At 47.7% G+C, this 17,697-nt stretch overlaps 1 protein-coding gene across 1 annotated transcript in view; it reads left to right on the forward strand.

The window, feature by feature from the left end:
- Positions 1 to 17,697, forward strand: part of Chmp1 (charged multivesicular body protein 1) — a 37,307-nt gene that overhangs the window by 6,593 nt on the left and 13,017 nt on the right. Inside the window, exons 3-5 of the mRNA XM_077682488.1 lie at positions 1,476 to 1,691; positions 11,622 to 11,773; positions 12,968 to 13,043. Coding sequence (XP_077538614.1) covers positions 1,476 to 1,691; positions 11,622 to 11,773; positions 12,968 to 13,043 — 444 coding nt within the window. The remainder of the gene's footprint in view (positions 1 to 1,475; positions 1,692 to 11,621; positions 11,774 to 12,967; positions 13,044 to 17,697) is intronic.

Genomic DNA, 17,697 nt, shown 5'->3' on the forward strand with positions numbered 1-17,697 from the left:
TCGTGCTTACCTATGTTTCCTCCTCTTTCAAAGCAGACATGGCTACGTCATTGCCGCAGACTTGCCGATATTAGCGATATCGGCACGCATGAGTTCATTATTGGTGCGGAAGAAACTCACACTAAATACACATAATGGACTCACAAGACAATGAAGAAATCGCGCTCGGCTTGCTGCGTCGGCAGCCGTGTCCCGCACTGTGACAGCAGCAGCCACTTATTGATCGACCTGTTCTCACCTCGCAGTAAACTCGTTCGAGCGCGTTCCGTAATTCATGAAAACACTACATTTTGAGTCACTTTGCAACGTGGCTGGCGGTGGTCCGTGGAGTTTTTATCATGTTTTTATTGATTACGTTTATCATGTTCATGAGATCTACCGTAAAACTTCTGACCTCCAACTTGCTTGCATTTTCTGCGCTGAAAGTTTTTTTTGCAAAAAATTTACCTCGCGTAATGATCGCACCCTTAAATTTGCATCGTATTTTTGGAAAAAAAAAAAGTGCGATCATTACGCGAGTAAATACGGTACTACTTTAAGTTCTGACGAATAGGGAAATTGGCTATATGCATATCTAGGTAGACGAAGATCTTGCCTTTGTACACATGGTGCTGTGTGTGGAGTTACCATCTACAGTGGACCCTCGCATTTGCATCATTACAGTGTCAGGATTACCAGGTTGGACGATCGGTGACAGAAGCAACGGCAGTGGAGAATGTAGGGGCTCAGTATACGGGGCTGATCTTGGGCTTCAGCGTGTAGGACTGGAGGGGCTTCGCAACTGCGTGGAAAGCAACTGATTGGTTAGAAGTTCGTTGCAATTTAGTATGTTTATTTTGTTGGCCGGGAGTATATTGGAAAACAGCATAAAGCGACTAGCGGCCGTACCCGGTGATGCATGGATTTACTAGCATAAGAGCAGATGCAACACACATTGAGCAAACTGTACAATACATACGTTGCCACCAAATCCAGATTTGCCAGATTAGGTGTAGCCTAGGACAGGCCCTGAAGTAGTTAGTCGCATCAGTGTAGTTAGTCCCATCATGTCTCCTTTCTCAATGGCATCGTAATGTTGCCACGTAATGTGCTTTTCTTTGTTAGCACGGTCGTGTGTCATACCATTTTGCATTGTTGCTATCATTATTCCGTATCCACATAAGCCGTAGTTTCTTTTTATATGCAGTTAAGCCGAATCCCCGACGAAGTTTCCTTTTAACCTAATGCATTCTAACAAACCGTAGTGCCGGTTTGTGCGTAATTTTTTCGTGTCCCCATCAGGTACGGTTTGACGGGGTTCCACTGTACTTCAAAGCATTCATCGGCGTGCGGAATGACTCTGGTGCGACTTCTGTTTCCTCTTGGAGAGGTCATGTTTGCCTCAGAAGAGAGCGAAAGAGCTCTTTGTAAAGGAGCCCCGAAGGAGTGCTTCTGCCTCGGCCCGGCTGACTCGGTGGCGGCCCCTGTCTGTGCAGGCGATCCAGAAGAACAACCTGGAGGGTGCGCGCATTCATGCGGAGAACTCGATCCGTCAGAAGAACCAGGCGCTCAACTACCTGCGCATGGCCTCGCGGGTGGACGCGGTGGCCAGCCGGGTGCAGACGGCCGTCACCACCAAGAAGGTGACCACCTCCATGGCTGGCGTGGTCAAGTCCATGGACGCCGCCATGAAGAGCATGAACCTCGAGAAGGTGGGCCCCTTCCTTCTGGCTTGTTTTTCTCGACCTTGTCACTCTTGATTGAGAATGCAGAACTTTAAGCTCAAGTGCACGCACGTTGCTGATTAACTCAGAAGTGGAGAAGATCTCCAATAAAGCATGCACAATTCTAAACCCGAAAAGACCGTGTAAGGCGAGGAACCTAAGGCAGGATTTTAAAGTAGAGGTAATTTGCATATAAAAATGTATTGTTAGAAATTTAAAACCCTTTTGCTCCGAAGGCTGCAAAAGCATCTTTTTTTTTTTTTCCTTTCTATAGTTGACTAGTTTCGGAATTTCTGGGTGAATGAACGAAAAGTATTTATTTCAGGATAGCTCTTTGGCCTAGTAGGGAATAGGCGTTCAGAAAGGAAAAGTGACAGTGTGTATGTACTCATGCATATATTGTCATAACATGCGCATACACTAACGTATATGCTGCAAACTCCCAGAAGGAGAGCAGTGTGTTGTTGTTGCGGGCGGTCCATTGATTTAGTGTAATAATATGCAGCTGCAAGTATTAAGCACAAAACTCCTGGGCCCGTTTGCCTGTACGCATAAGTTCCCGATTAAGTTCCCGCTTACGAGTAAGACGCCAATAAGTCGAAGTCGGCCACGACAAATAAGCTGGTTGCCAGAAAACCAGACGGAAACGCTACCTTAACCGAGCGTTTGTGTCAGTTTCGGGCACACAACTTATTACCTAGACAGCGCTGAAGTTGTAGTTCAGAACTTATTCCTATACTTATTGCGTTCGGGCAAACGGGCCCTGGTAACCAGTGCACTCCAACAGCATGATATCCACTGTTAGGCATACCCCCATTATGCATGTGGAACAGTTCACTATGGTATCTTGCTGCTGGTGTTTGTTGTCATTGGTGTTGCCTATAGCCCAGGATCTGCAGCACTGGTGGGCTTGCCACTTGCCTTTCAAGTTGTATACAGTCTACACTCGTTTTAACGGATCCGGCAACAGCAGGCTTTTGGTTATGACGGACTATTTCTGTTTGTTTGTTTGAGCCCCACATATCTTAATAAGCGGAATTCACTCCGCTCATAACGGACCCGGCTACTATAGCAAACTTTCAGCTACGCCAGGCTAAATCTGAGGTGAAAATTGTTTGGACCGAGCGTCAGTAGAGGACTTACGCGATGCAAACACTGATATACTTTTTTTGTTTACTTTGACAGAAAGATAAATAAAAAAAAAATTCAGGTAAGCTTGCACTCGCGCGCGAGACTTGAATGGCGAAACTGTTGTAGGTGAGCGTTGCCGGACACATAGTTAAGTTTAAGTATCATTGCTTATTTGCATAGTTTCAGTGCTTAGTAATCATCGGCATATGCAACGAAGAGGTAGTCATCTTCGCGGCAAGTGGTGGATGCAAAGTCATCCTTACCATTGTAGACGTCCACCAGCTCAACTGGTGAAGCTTGCACTGAGTCACGCAAGGCTTGAACCGTAGTGAAGCTGCAGGATTTCTTTATACGTGAGCATTGAAGCACATATCACCAAGCATTTGTACTAGTTTGAAATTGTTGATTTACATGTTCCATCGTCGCTTTGCACTGTACTAGTAGTAGTCATCATCAAGTGCATCGATATCATCGTGTTCCTCGTGCCAAGCATTACATGTGCAAAAGTGCTTGACAGCAGCTCTGTGTTTTGTTAAGGCCACCGCGCATGCCGGGAATGCTTGGCGGTCACCGCAAAGCACACACTGATGAGCCATCCGCATTTTCTTGAACTTTTTTCCTGCAACGGTAAATTTACAGCTTGTACAACACCTCCGCTGTTAAAACAACTACTATGTCAGGGAACATCGTCAGCGCAGAACAAGTGGCTGGCATGGCTGGCCAAGCCAGTGCTGGTGCAAAGTGGCCATTTTGTTTGTGCAACCAGCGATAGGGTTGGGTGGAATGGCGCGTTGCAAGAGAAAGCGGATTTTGCTCTCAGATAGGTTACACATCATTAATGCTGTCGATAATGGCAAAAAACAGGCTGACATCATGAGAAGAGTGGGCCTGTCTAGGCAGGCAGTAAATTCGATAGTGAAGAACAAGGACGTCACGGAAATAGGTAGCGCAAGTACAATGTATCAATTGTTATTAAGAATCGGCAAGCCTCCGCCTTCAAATCACGTAAGCAGACTGAAGTGCTTCTAGAAAATTACGTATCTTAAAGCGGACGGAGGGCTACAATGACACCGAGCAGCAATTACTTTGTATTGGGCGAGTTTCCATCACCCGCTTTCTCTTCTTACCAGTCAGCCTTAATGACGTGATTCCATTGTCTGCAACCGACGGCAGAAATGGGCAGAAACTGCTTCTTAGGAAGGCAAATTTCAAACAAGAAGCTCTTAAGAACGCCTAAAATAAAAGGATTAGTTTCCACAAGAGCAAAGAGCATACAAACAAAACAAACAGCCGCGTCGGCGGATTGCCTCGAAAGCGCGTCATCCCTATTTCATATTTGCCGCGCTTTCGAGGCGCTTTTTCAAAGAAAGTGCTACGAGTTGTGCCGTGCCTCCGCCAGATGGCGCCACGGGTCCCGCGACCGAGAGAAGACGCAGTGAAACATCTCCCTCGCGAGGAGCACGATCAAATGCAGAGCATTTCCGGGGGCGCACGACGTTTAGTAGTTTGCGTTACGTTAATGTTGTTGCACTTGTGGCAACTGCTGACGAGAGAGCGCTCGTCAGCAGTAATTTGAATGAGTGAACGATATAAGGCGTGTTCGGAGCGTCCCATTCTGTGTCGGCTTTGTGGCGCAGTGAGTAGAGCACCATGTACATTGCGTTCCGCCAGCAGGGTCAAGGGATCGAAACCGGGCACCGGATGGTATTTTTTTTTATATAGTAGGGAGGGGTGCGGTGCGGACTACGGACGTCAACGCGGGTGACATCGTGAGTTACTGAAATGCTCAGCATTTAAAATGGAACTCTGGTGAGTTACAGAAAAAGCTGTTTCGAATGCGGAAAGCGGCGCATCCGGAGGTCGAGTCTGCTCTTCTGATGTGGTTGCGAGGCGCGTGTGTTTGTGTAATTCCCGTGAACGGCCTTTTGTTCAGCAGCAAAGCTGAACAGCTTGCTGTTATTTTGGGACAGGGCTCCATCACCTTCAGCGAGGGTTGGCTTAGCCGAGGTTTAAGGCATGACATGGCGTTGTTTTCAGTGAAATGTGTGGAGTGCGCGATAGCGTCGACCAGTGCATTGTCTCCGATTGGCAAAAAAATCGTCTGCCTGCACTCCTCGCCAAATATGAGGACAGGAACATTTTCAGTGTGGGTGAAAGCGGGCTCGTGTGCAAAGCCAGGGCCAGCAAGACGTACACTTTCCCTGGCAAAAAGTGTCACGATGCCAAGTGCTCGAAAGAGCACTTGTTAGTACTTTTGTGTTGCAACATGGGCGGCTCAGAAAAGGTGGACGCTCCTACTCATCGGCGAGTTGAAACGGCCTCGTGCCTTACGTCACATGAAAAAACTTGGGTGCAAACAGGAAAGCCTTGATGACGAAGGATTTGTTTAAGGCGTGGTTGCTGGAGTTTACTGAAAGATGGCCAGAGAGAAAAGGAAAGTTCTCCTGTTTCTAGACAACTGTTTTTCGCATATGCATCCCCCGTTACTCATCACGACAGAGCTTGCATACTTTCTGCCAAATGTGACGGTGGCACTGCGGCCGATCAACCAGGGTGGGGTGCATTCCTTGAAGGCTGCTGCATACAGGACCCACCTTACAGAGCACCTGCTTTGTGACATGCAGGCAAAACGAGAAACAAAAATTGATGTCAAGTGTCCCGTCGGAAGTTCTGCCGGAAGGCAAACTTTTGTAGAGAACATGACATGCCTAGTACTCCCAGCGTTGCACCACAGGAGCTATGTGTGCCAACTGTATGGCCCCAAATTCAAAAACCTTTTTTGGGGAGAGGACTTCGCTGACTTTGTGAGTTTTTATGATGACATCGTTGACAACGAGCAGATAACCGACAAAAACATCCAAGCACTAGTCAAGAGCTCCTCTGGCCTGCGATCGGAAGGGGACAGAAGCAAAGAGGCGGAAGCTCCTGTAAAGCTGACTAGTTCTCAGGCCGTAGAACACATCGAAGCTTCGAAAGGTTATTTTGCACAGCAACAACATGGCTGCTCCGCAGAAGTTCTGCAAGTGAAGCAAATGGTTGCGGATTCAGTTGCAGGAGCTAGGCATCACGCAGTACTTTGCGCAGTGAAGAGAAGCCATGTTCAGTGAAGTTCGGCATTCATTATTCCCACACGTGCGTTGTTCCAGTTCGATGAAAGAGGTAAGAATTGCTCCAAGTGGCGAGGTGGCTCCTGTCCATTGTGTACAATCTGCCGCTGGCCGTGCTGCATCCAACTGGTCTAATTGTTGGCTTCTTAGCAACACTTCATCACATTACTCAATTGGTTTTGCATCAGCTGTTTTGGTGACCAGAATGCAGTCACTAAAAAAATGTGGAAGCCGTCTCTAGGTGGGGTAGGGGGTGGCATGCCAAGCAGCGAGCTGAATGATTTGACAAACGGGTTTTGGGCAGACCTGCAATGGCACGAACTGTTTCAAAGGCCCTTCGCTAATTCTGCTGGCCACGCTAATTCTGCTGGCCATTTTTGCTGCTGGGTAATGTTTGCACCTACCTAATTACATTATGCCTTTTTTTTTTTCCAGCTTAATTCACATCTCTTAGCACTCTGCCTCATCCACTAGGCCTTTTTCAAGCGCGGATGCTAAACTTCGGAAACTGTGTTAAGCAGTTACTTTCCAGGTGTGCTCGCTGTGAATAAATGCTGCAGGCAGGCGTGCAGAAATAATTGAGTGGCTGCAGCACTTACATGAAAAAGTGGCCACAGTTTCCACTGACGCTCGTACCTCCCCTCCTCCCAGTTTGGATACGACATACTCCGGATACAGCAGATATTTTTCCCCGGATTAAAGGGGTCCGTAGTAATGGGTGCAGACTGTACAGGTTTTTTATTTATGGGTACCTACTAGTGTGGAAAGAGAGAGAGAGAAAACACTTTATTCAAAAGCCCGGTTAAGTGCGTTCGGTGACCGACAGCCGCAGCCTGCCGGTGACCACGGCAGCTCTTTCCGCGAGACTCTTCTGGGTCTGCAAGTCCGAGCTGCCCAGCGCCTTCTCCCAGAGCTCTTCTGAGGGGATCAAGGGAAAGGGGTCTTCAGAGCATGCCCATATGAGATGGGCGACTATGTCCTTCGCACCACAGGCAGGGCAATTAGGTGACAGATATAAATTCGGATGAATATGGTGCAGTATGGAGCGACATGGCAGCGTGTTCGTCTGTAGCAGGCGCCACAGACGTTCTTCGGCATTAGTAAGATCCCGATGTGCGGGCTGATACATTCGACGGGAGAGGCGGTAGTGTGCGGTGATTTCTTGATACTAGCTTAGTAAACTGTCTCGGGCTGATCGGGCTCCATGTAAGGGGACGAGGCTTGGTCCTGCTCGGGTCGTGAGCTCTCGAGCTGCTTGGTTCACCGCCTCGTTACCCCCCAACCCTGAATGGGCAGGAGTCCAGATCAATTCCACTTCGGTGTTAGGAGGATTTTGTACGAGAATTTTGAGTGCCTGAGGGGAAATAGTCCCTTTGGCGAAGTTTTTGATGGCCGTTTTCGAATCTGAAATTATGATTGCAGGGGTCGGCCGGTGAGCTAGTGCCAGCGCAATAGCCGCCTCTTCTGCCGTTGCCGGATTTCGGGTGCATACAGTAAGGGAATTGATGGGTGGAGTGTTGGGGTCATACAGAGCCGTCACAGCATAAGCGTCTTGATGTCTGTATTCGGCCGCGTCCACGTATACCGTGCTTGGGTTTATTGGGTATTTCTCGGTTAAAGTTCGGACTCGTTGTTCCCTGCGCTTTTGATTGTGTATCGGGTGCATGTTTCGTGGGAGAGGGCGAATGAGATGTTGTGCGTGAATTTCATGGGGGATGGGGACTCCGGTATCGGCAGTTAGCGGGGCTCGCAGATTCAGTCTGTGCATGATTTGTTGGCCGGTAGGGGATGCCGACAGTCGCGATAGCTGATTGAGCCTGTGGGCCTCTATTAGTTCCTCGGCTGTATTGTAGACGCCCAACTGTTCCAACCTGGCAGTGGAAGTGCTGTGGGGTATTTGTAAGGCTGTCTTATAGACTTTACGAATGAGGCAATTTACCTTGTTCAGTTCAATCGGGGATGGGTTAAGGTATGGTAGCGAGTATGTAATACGGCTGATTACAAATGTTTGGATTAGACGGATTCTTTCAGCTTCTTTGAGTCCTTTATTCCGGGCTGCTACACGCCGTAATAGTCCAATTGTTTGGTTCACTTGAGTTGTGAGTTGCGCCATGAAGCGAGTGTTGGCACGATTGCTCTGAATAATTAACCCCAATATATTTATGCTGGGTACATTCGGTACATCCGTTTTGCCAATACGGATTGTTATGTTTGAGGGTGGCTGGGAGACTCGCTTGGCTGGGAGCACGAGAAGTTCTGATTTTGCTGGGGAACATTCTAAACCTGCCATTCTTGCCTCGTAAATGACAATTTGGGCTCCTCTCTGCAGGGTACTTTCTATTTGAGCGTCACTGCCTCTCGACGTCCAAAGGGTTATGTCAAGTGTGGAGAATGTGCAATGTAGGGATTGAGATTTTCTGTATTGCTTTTTTTTTTTTTTTCTGGAAACTCTTGTTGACTCATTCTCCCGTATTTTAGGGCTCCGAGTTATTTGGGCTTGTTATTTTTGGGATATTTTGTGTACAAAAGAAAGCTGATGCAGATTTTATTATGGATACTTATGCACGCTTTCTTGTGGTGAGCAGCTGCTTTGGCCTGCTTCTTTTTGCAAAATTATGGGATTTCTGAAGTCACCTGAAGCCTGCTTACCTCCCAAAGTATGTTTCAAAACCCCCTTTATGCGGTTGCAAGCCACTTAGGCGAGTTGAAGTATGAAGTATGACAGAAATACCTCACCCAGAATAGACTGAAAATCAGAGCATCCTTGGGCCTCTAAGAAAACTGTGTCCCTGTTCAGAAAGCTACTAATGTCGCAATGCTTTACACCTGAAGCTTGCATTGTATTGGAGTTTTGAAACTCAGGAATGATTTTAAATTTTGATAATACCGGCAGCAAAAGATTTGCCGTGGTTGAATGCGGTTAAATCAGATTTGTCAAGCAATAGCTCGCTTCTGGCGGTGACCACCAGACAGCCGCTTTTGTAGCAGCAACTACCGTATCTGTAGTTGCACCACAGGCAACGCACGGATGCTGCTTGGCACAAACACACAGTGAGTACAGAGTGAAGCCAAGGCTGTCAAACGATAACTCGTTTTTCAGAGCGCGAGCGTGCAGTGAAGTACACATTTCTTGATGGCCCACACATTTACTCATTCCCCCTATCCCTATCTCCACACCCCTCCCTTTTGAACAAACTAGACGCTTCCACTCCACAAGCGCACAAGGTGCTGGTTTGACCTTGGCTGCACTTTAAGGTCCTATGCTACGAGGCGTTATCTGGGTTTTCATTTGGGGTAATAGAGCTTTTGCTCAAAATATGTGGAAGTGTAGTTGTAAACAGACCCAAGCCATGGGTGGAGCAGAAAAGCCTCGCCTAGCCGTGATAAGTGGAAACATCGCAAGACAGTAGCTGCTTGCTCAGGTGCTTACTGCTCAGTTTTTCCAAAATCTGGTCTGTGGTAGGAAGTAAAGAGTTCTTGATTTGTAGTCAGGTACAAGATGGCAGGAAAGTAGCTGGCCTTCTTTGCTCGTTGCTTCCTAGCATTGAAATGTGTGGCAGCAGGCCGTGTTGTAAAGGTTCTAGCAAGGCATGTTCAGTGTAAAAGTTGGATGAAAGGTAGTAGAATGTGTTGACTGGTCAGACGAGGCCCTCACTCTGCCAAGAACTGAGCCCAGCATCTCTCCCGTGGGTGCATCTGTACTTCCCTTTATAAGTGCAAAGCCTTTAGGGGCTCGCTTTGTCGTCGTAGCTTGCTCGCTGGACCCAAGTAGAGCCCCACGGCATTTCGTCGTAGTGGCGTAACGCAGAGGCTTCGAAAGCCAAGCGGTTTACAGTTAAACCTCGATGTAACGAAGTGGGTAAAATTCGTAATTTACTTCGTTACATTGAAATTTCGCTAAATTGAAATTTGCAGTTATATTGAAGTGTTCATTCCGTGAAGCATTTCCTGCAAAAGAAAACGTGGCGCGCATACACGGCTGGCACACTGTTTCTGTTTCTATCGGAGCTTAATCGTCTACGTGGGCATCAGAGTGAACCGCATGGAGCGTTTTCTCCCCGCAAAAATGCACCCCGCAAGCCACAGGCGCGCTGACACAGCCGCGGAGACAACCCGCATGATGTGGGTTGCCCCAGCGACTGCTTCCGCTCACTGAAACGCAACTCTAGGGGCGAACGAGAGGGGCATGCGAGAAAAAAAGCGGATAACATGGGCGAAATTTTCACTTTAAAACGTCATACGCACCGCTTACGAAAGCGCCCATCAAACATCCTCGGCATCCCCAAGCGCTTCGAAGCTCCCGCCATAGGGTGCGAAACTGGTCAGGCTCCTCCCACTGCCGTGTGCAGCGCGAGTCACTTCCTGGCCAAGGTGTCCTGGCGCAGAAACCGCTGCCGGCGCGCAATCGCGGACGCGGGTGTGAAAAAAACGCGCGCGCAAGGCTCATAAAGATTCACAAATGCTTGCTAGAACGATGAAACCCAACAAGCACGAGCAAACTCGAACGAAGGGCAAAGCGGCGGCATGCGGCGATGGCGGCCCCGCAAGAGGCGATTAGGCTTACCACCGCGGAGGATGCTGATTGGTGCTTTCGTAAGCGGCGCGCATGACGTTTTACTGTGAAAATTTCGCCCACGTTATCCGCTTTTTTTCTCGCATGCCCCTCTCATTTGCCTTTCAAGTTGCATTTCAGCGAGCGGTTGGAAGTGGGCGCTGGGGCTACCCACATCGTGCGGGTGGTCTCCGCGGCTGCGTCAGTGCGCCTGTGGCTTGCGGGGCGCGTTTTGAGTTTTTGCGTGGAGAAAACGCTCCATGCAGTTCACGCTGATGCCCACGTAGACGATTAAGCTCCGACAGAAACAAACAGTGCGCCAGCCGTGTATGCACGCCGCGCAGTTTTTAGGCAAGGGGCTCACTCACAGACCCGTGGCTCGCTGCATCCGCAGCATTGGGCGGCTTGTGTTGCCGTTCGTGTTTTATTGAGACCCCGATTTGATGCTTGCGTCTCCCAAAGTATACCTCTACAACTTAAATTTCGTGCCTAGTTCTCCATGAAACTTCGTTATATTGAAATTCCGGCAAACGGGACTTCGTTACACAGAGGGTGAAAATACATGGTGTGCATACACTTGAAGTTACGAAAAATTCCGTGGTTCGTTACATCGAGGGTTTCGTTACATTGAAGTTCGTTACATTGAGGTTTAACTGTATATAGTCATAAACGTTCGAAACTCGTGAACCGCTGGCGCTTGTAATACATCTCACTGTTGTTTAGCGTAAAGAAAACTGCAGGTACATTTGAGGCAAAATATACGTAACTAACCGGCAGCGCCCGCGTTCATTTAGTTCGGAACACTCGTTGGGTTGGTTTTTCTGATACTAAGTGAAAAAAGGTGGCAGTGCAACGCTGGCACGTGCAGGAGGAAAAGCAAGCACAAAAAGAACAGAACTCCCGTTGGCGCAGTTTCAGGCAGGGGGCACGCGAGCCCGCGGAGGCGGGAAATTTGAATTGCTTTGGGTGCTGGCAGTGAGCGGATAACGTCACTATAGCCATTATGACGAATCACTGCTCTACACTTCCGACAGCTTTCACGTTGAGTAGAACGGCTTTAATTTTTTTTGTTTGGATGCCTACCTGGAGACAGAAATGACCCGAACCACCGCTCCTTCCCCGTTGCAGATCTCGGGCCTGATGGACAAGTTTGAGAAGCAGTTTGAGGACCTGGATGTGCAGGCGTCGTGCATGGAGGACACCATGAGCTCCACCACCACCGTCACCGCGCCACAGCACCAGGTCGAGGGGCTCATGCAGCAGGTGGCGGACGAGGCCGGGTGGGTGGCACTGCCTGCTTGATCGACTGACCGACTGGATTGCGTCGGATTGGATTGCAGTGCCCTTAGGGCATCGTGGAGAACTTGTCAGTCTTGCTACTTCTCCCCCACTAATTTCAAATATGCCATTATTTTTTCAGTTTGTCAATTAGGTCCCGAGGTAATCCCAGATTATTAGCCATTTTTGGTCAAACAATAGACAGAACAGTGTTGGTCATTAAACTGTAATCTTTATATTTTCTAATACTATGAACCCTGGTGAATGCAGTAAGAGAAGCAGTTTTTTGATGCGTCGCTTGGAACTAATTTTACAGCTCATCAAACTTCGATGTTTGCAATGGGCACTCAAAATGGTTCCTTGCCACTGGTGCCACCAAGTATGATGAGCCAAGTATGATGAGCCTGCGATGTATGACCTGGTTGTGGCCTAGTCATTTCCAGAGTTTTAAATTACAAACCACTGCAACGGAACAGATGATGACCTGCTGTGGTACACTGAGAGAAGGGGGCCCAAGCGGCACAACAGACTCGAATGGTAGTGAGGGTGACTGAGTATCAGACATGAGCGGGGGGTTCACTGTCTGTACCTATTTTTTTTAATGCTTGCCAACTAAAACATCTTTTCTTGCGCACGTCTCATCGAGATACAGCCGCAAAAAAAAGTGGCGGTGGATGGCCGTAATTTAGGTTTTTCGAATCTAAGCGCCTCCCTCTCTTCAGCCATTGCGGTCGTGGAAAAAAGGGGATGCTTAGAATTGAGTAAATACGGTCGTTCTGGGCTTTTATTTATTTGGAAACGAATGTCGCGGTTGAAGTGGCACTGAGCAGCCATCGTAGGCCTCTTTCCTGTAAGTCACATCTGCCCGTCTTCCTGCAAAACACAAGCACCTGTTGCACCACTTGCGCTCAGGATGAGGTGGGAAGATGAGCAAATTCCAACGTCCAGCTCCTCGAACTTAAGCTGGCTGCTGTCGTACTCGTCAAAACCCAACAAAACATTGATGTTAGCGGACAAGCATCCTTGGGGAAGAGGAAGGGGAGGAGGAGTGGGGGAGGTTTGTTGCCTCAGTACGTACTAGTGCAGGGAGGCAGACCCGTGGTTGTTCGACTTTCACTGTGAGCGTGCTGTGCACCGCCTACTCCACTGACAGTGCTTTGAGAGGCCCTTGCCTGTGTGTTCCCCTTCCTTTGCAGGCTGGAGCTGAACATGGAGCTGCCCCAGGGGGTCAACAGCACCATCGGCCAGTCCACGGCGGCCTCCACGGAACAGGTGACTCGAGCGCTCTGGGTGCCTGGGGCTATTCCTCAGGGGTGCTGAGCCCGAGGGCACGGGCTTGAATTAATCAGCCAAGGGAGATCAGCTAGCAGTCCTTGGTTGGAGGGGGGCTGGGATTTGACTCTGGAAAATTGTATAATTTCCTGCGGTGAAACAATTAGCTTTTTACCTTGTGAAAGCAGCCAAAAGTTTTGAGTACAGTGGAACCCTGATTAAACGTCCCCCGGTTTTACGATGGCCTGATTCTTATGACAGACCACCGCGGTCCCAGCAAACTCCCCATGGAAACAATGCTTTAAAGGAGCCATGAAGAGAAAACACAAGTTTGGTTCCTTCAAAAGAATGCCTCATCAGAAGCATACTGACTCCACTTTTAACGTAAATTTCGCTCAACCAAGCTACATAATTAGGAAAAAAGGGAATGGCCATGTGACCCACTCGCTCATTTCCCACATCAGAACCTATGATGTCATACCAGCCAGCTCTGCGATTGGCGGAGGCCGGCAAAAGCAAACACAATTTAGGCAGAGCTTATAGGCTTGCTGAACGAGCTATTTGCACTTAAATTTAGGGCACATTCTTTTTAAAGCCGTAAGAATGGTGGGATAAACAGTGGAAGTTACGAAAGCATTTGTAAACATAGAAGTGCCGATGCATACTGCTGTTGGTACTGTGCGCACTATGCTTGGTTTAGCTGCACAGGACTGCGGGGCTTTGGGGTTGTCTCAGACGACACTGGCCTATTGACGCAAGCGACGGTGTCTTACGTGACCATATTTGTCAAGTGAGCACTATGTTTCACGAAACAATTGATTTCTCCCTGAACAAAAACAAGCCAGGTTTAAATACAGTAAAAAATATACCAAAGGCAGAAAATGGCTTGCCACGGTATGGTGGCGCCATCTAGGTTCACTTACAGTAAACAAGGCTTCGGAATCACGGCCTCCGCGATCGGCTGCCGGAGGCGCGCCGTTGCTCCGGCCGTCCCAATCGCCCAGAGAGAGCATAAGTTGAAAAGGGGGCGTGGCCGCATCTTTCGCCGCACCGCGGCGCGCGAAGCCGATGGTTGAAACGAAAGCCGTGTGTGCTGCAGCGCTCCTCGAAATGGCGTTTCGTCAACTGTCGCTCTTCGTATCGCAATAAAAAGAAAGCATACCTGATGTCATGGATGCAAAGCGACTCATAGAACCTGATAATACCTCCATTTTAGCTAGGATTGCAGCTATACGACTTCTTTAATATGTGCCGCATGACGCCCTCGACACACGGAAAATATTCGCTGCTATCAATGGAAAATTTCTGGCGCGTAAATAACGTTCAGTTCGCTTTATACACTTACTATAACGTATAACGTACTTTATACAATCTGCATGGCCAATGCAGTTCAGTAGAGCGAAAGGCACGATCGTGTCAAACCCACGATGGATGGCTGTGCTCTTATGTAGCCTTCGAATTAATGCCTGCTGGGTGGAAGCACCCACCATATTTTTAGGATTAACACGTTTAAGGAGTATTACGCTGAGCGATAGCATCAAGGAATGCGGCAATCTGTTTTACACATGCGCGTTAAGAAAGTTATGGTTTCAATTTCAGTCACAACAAATAAAAAAAACCTTGAAGGCAGATGCCCCCCGATTTCATTGCATTATTAACGTATTTCGGTGGCCACAGGCAAGCCCAATTTTGCCTCTTTTGGATTGAATATCCAAGGCATTTAACTCTTTCGGGACCGCCGGAAAAAGTGACGAAAAAGGGAGGTCGCGGTACAAATTTTTTATTACATAAAGCAAAGGCACCATGCTGCCTTAGCATATACCAAAATGCAGCTAATTATATGTTCTTTGACATACAATACCAAGTTTTACTTCAACACTGACGATAGAACAATAAAAAAATCTGAAAGTAAGAACTTCGTAAAAAAACTACAGAAAAAGATGGAAAAAAGTGTAAATATAAAAATATTAAAAAATATTAAAATAATTTCAGGATATACAAAATCTAACACAATGCTTTGTTTCTTCATCGCAAAACTTTGATGCGGCTAGGTGTAACTGTTTTTTTGTTTTGTGTGTGATCTCTTTGGCACTAAGGCCATGGCTACGTCGTCGCCCAGGTACACGCCGGGCACTCGTCTCGGCGAAAACTGCATCCGTTTCTGCACTGGTGGCAGGAGATCACCACCATAGGTAGTTAACACCCTAGCGAACAAATATAAACCAGCCAGAACATATTTTGAGCGCACATATTTACTCCAGAGCCAATTGAAACCGAAACCAACACCCACCTTTGAGCGCGATTTGATGTTCCAGGCTGATCGACACCCGAATCCTCACTCGAGCTGAAATCCGATCTCTAAAGCCACATTCCGACTCTTCACTGCCTCTCTCATCGTTAAAATCCACAGTAGAAGGCGAAGATATGCGAGACGAGACGAGGCGGATTTCTTATCGCGCTCGCGCGAGTATGACGCAATGTTTGTTTACATTTGAAACCACTGCCCGTCAGAATAAAATATCTGATACGTTGCCGCCTGGCGATAAAAGAAGAAACTTCACAAAAGAGAAAACTCCAGTTTTCAAACTATTTCCCAGATGTCGCTAGGTGTTCCATCGAGCGAAAATTTGTATTCTGCAGGCTCGCGAAACCATCGATCATATGGGATCGATGGCCTATGGAGCGGTCCCGAAAGAGTTAAATTTCTAATTACTGATTTCGAAGCACATTCATGTGTTACGCAATGATGACAGCTTTCATGTTTGCTTTGTACAAACTAAAAGTTAGAAACCAAATGTCTACTGAACGCTCGTCCAAGATCTGTCTAGTTTGTTGAACGTCTATTTACGAACTACACTGCACTTATGTTCACAAATGTACGCTTTCAAGGCATCTGCATGTCTTGACAAACAGAACAGTTCACACATGAAGCACTTTGTGATGCAGGGGCTTGGAAACCAGTCTTTTTTCCGGAATGCACCCTAGTCTGTGACAGTTGCACCAACATTGGCAAGCAGTGGTCTCACAAACTTAGCCATATGGACAGAGTGGTTGTAGCGTATGTTCATCATTCCTTGCTGGGCATGTGAACAGAGGGCAACGTTTTATATGAGGCAAAATCAGTGCTTTGTACGCACAAGCAGCACGCGCTTTATCAGCATTTAGGATATATAGAAGCTGCAGCTGCTTTCAAAAAGGCCCGTTCTCCCTCTACGTCAATATCCTAGACTTGTCCGTATAAAAAAAAGCTGGCGACAGCAGTGTTTGCAAAATATTTTGAGTTTGACAGCACAACCTACATAAAACTCCTTATAAGATTTTCTGCGTTGGGGAGGGGGGGGGGGGGGGGGGGCAATTCAGAATGCCTGACCTGCTTTCTTTGGATAGTGACAGTGTGCGTTTTATTTAGAGAAAACTGCATAAAGAATTATGAATTATACCATCGTAAACGGCGGCTAATTGTCTTAGCTGAGTTGCATGCCGCAAAAAACGAATATAAATTAAAATCTTCCAGTAAATAAAAAAAAAGCATGTTCGCAAGAATATAATTACTAGGCTGCATAACAGGTGTTCCCTGAATGAGGTAGCAAACAAAAATATACCAATTTTCAATTTCTAACAATAACTGGCAGAAATCAAACGCGGCGCCCATATACAAGTGCAATCACTATTCTCGATTGTTATCCATAACCCACCCTATGCGGAAATAGAAATATAACGACTGTTCCAACAAGGAAGCACCCGATAATTCTGTCGCGGAAAAGTTTTTGCACCCAAATGTCCGCGCTCCTGAATGTCCGCACCGAAATGTCCTGCACCGAAATGTCCTGCACCGATCAAACGCAACAATCCCAACGCGATTAACTTTTCGCCGTACAGTGACATATCTTGGTTTCAGTGCTATACCTTGAAGCTTCTGAGACAAGCAGACTTCATGACCTGGTCGTTCAGTTGATCAGCTCAACAAAAATAAAGCTGCAACACAGTTACGCGAATTCCGGCCACGAAGACACGCAGCAACTCAGGCCCCGCAAAGCCGCCGAGAGGAGTCGGTGCAAGCTGCCGAACCATCGGCTAACACCGCCACCTCGCGGTGCGTTGTGGAGTTAGCCAAATTACAGGTTTTTGCTGGGGGATGCGCCGAATGGGACAGCCGGAGCAACGGCGCGCCGCCGGCAGCTGATCGCGGAGGCCGTGTCGGAATCTGCTGCAGAGCGGCCGGTTCCTGTGATGTCATTGCAAACCACAAAAAGGCACGATTTAGTGGGAAAAATCAAAATTTTAACTTCAATTAATGAATTTCTCAGCGAATAAAGCATCGTTTGCATTCGGAAAGCGCTCGGGGAGCTATAAAACACGACACAAACGTGTATTTTGTCTTCATGGCTCCTTTATTGAAAACTCTGATTATGCAACGCTCGGGTGCACACGGTCCACTTCATATGACAGGCACTGGCGGGGATAAACCGGCGTTTTTCCCACTTTTTACACTGCTTTGCCACCTCATCCTGACCTTTATTTCTTAACCTCCATTGCTTGGTGTGCAAAGGTAAACAGTCCATGGCGGGCCCAACCACTTGCTGAACGATTGGAGTAAGCAGGCAGGTACTGGTGGGCAGGAGCTTTAACTTTGATGGCCCCATGCATCTGCCGA

This window comes from Haemaphysalis longicornis, unplaced genomic scaffold (assembly GCF_048455015.1).
Source record: "Haemaphysalis longicornis isolate Haplotype H1 unplaced genomic scaffold, Haemaphysalis longicornis Haplotype H1 scaffold_9, whole genome shotgun sequence".
Lineage (NCBI taxonomy): Eukaryota > Metazoa > Arthropoda > Arachnida > Ixodida > Ixodidae > Haemaphysalis > Haemaphysalis longicornis.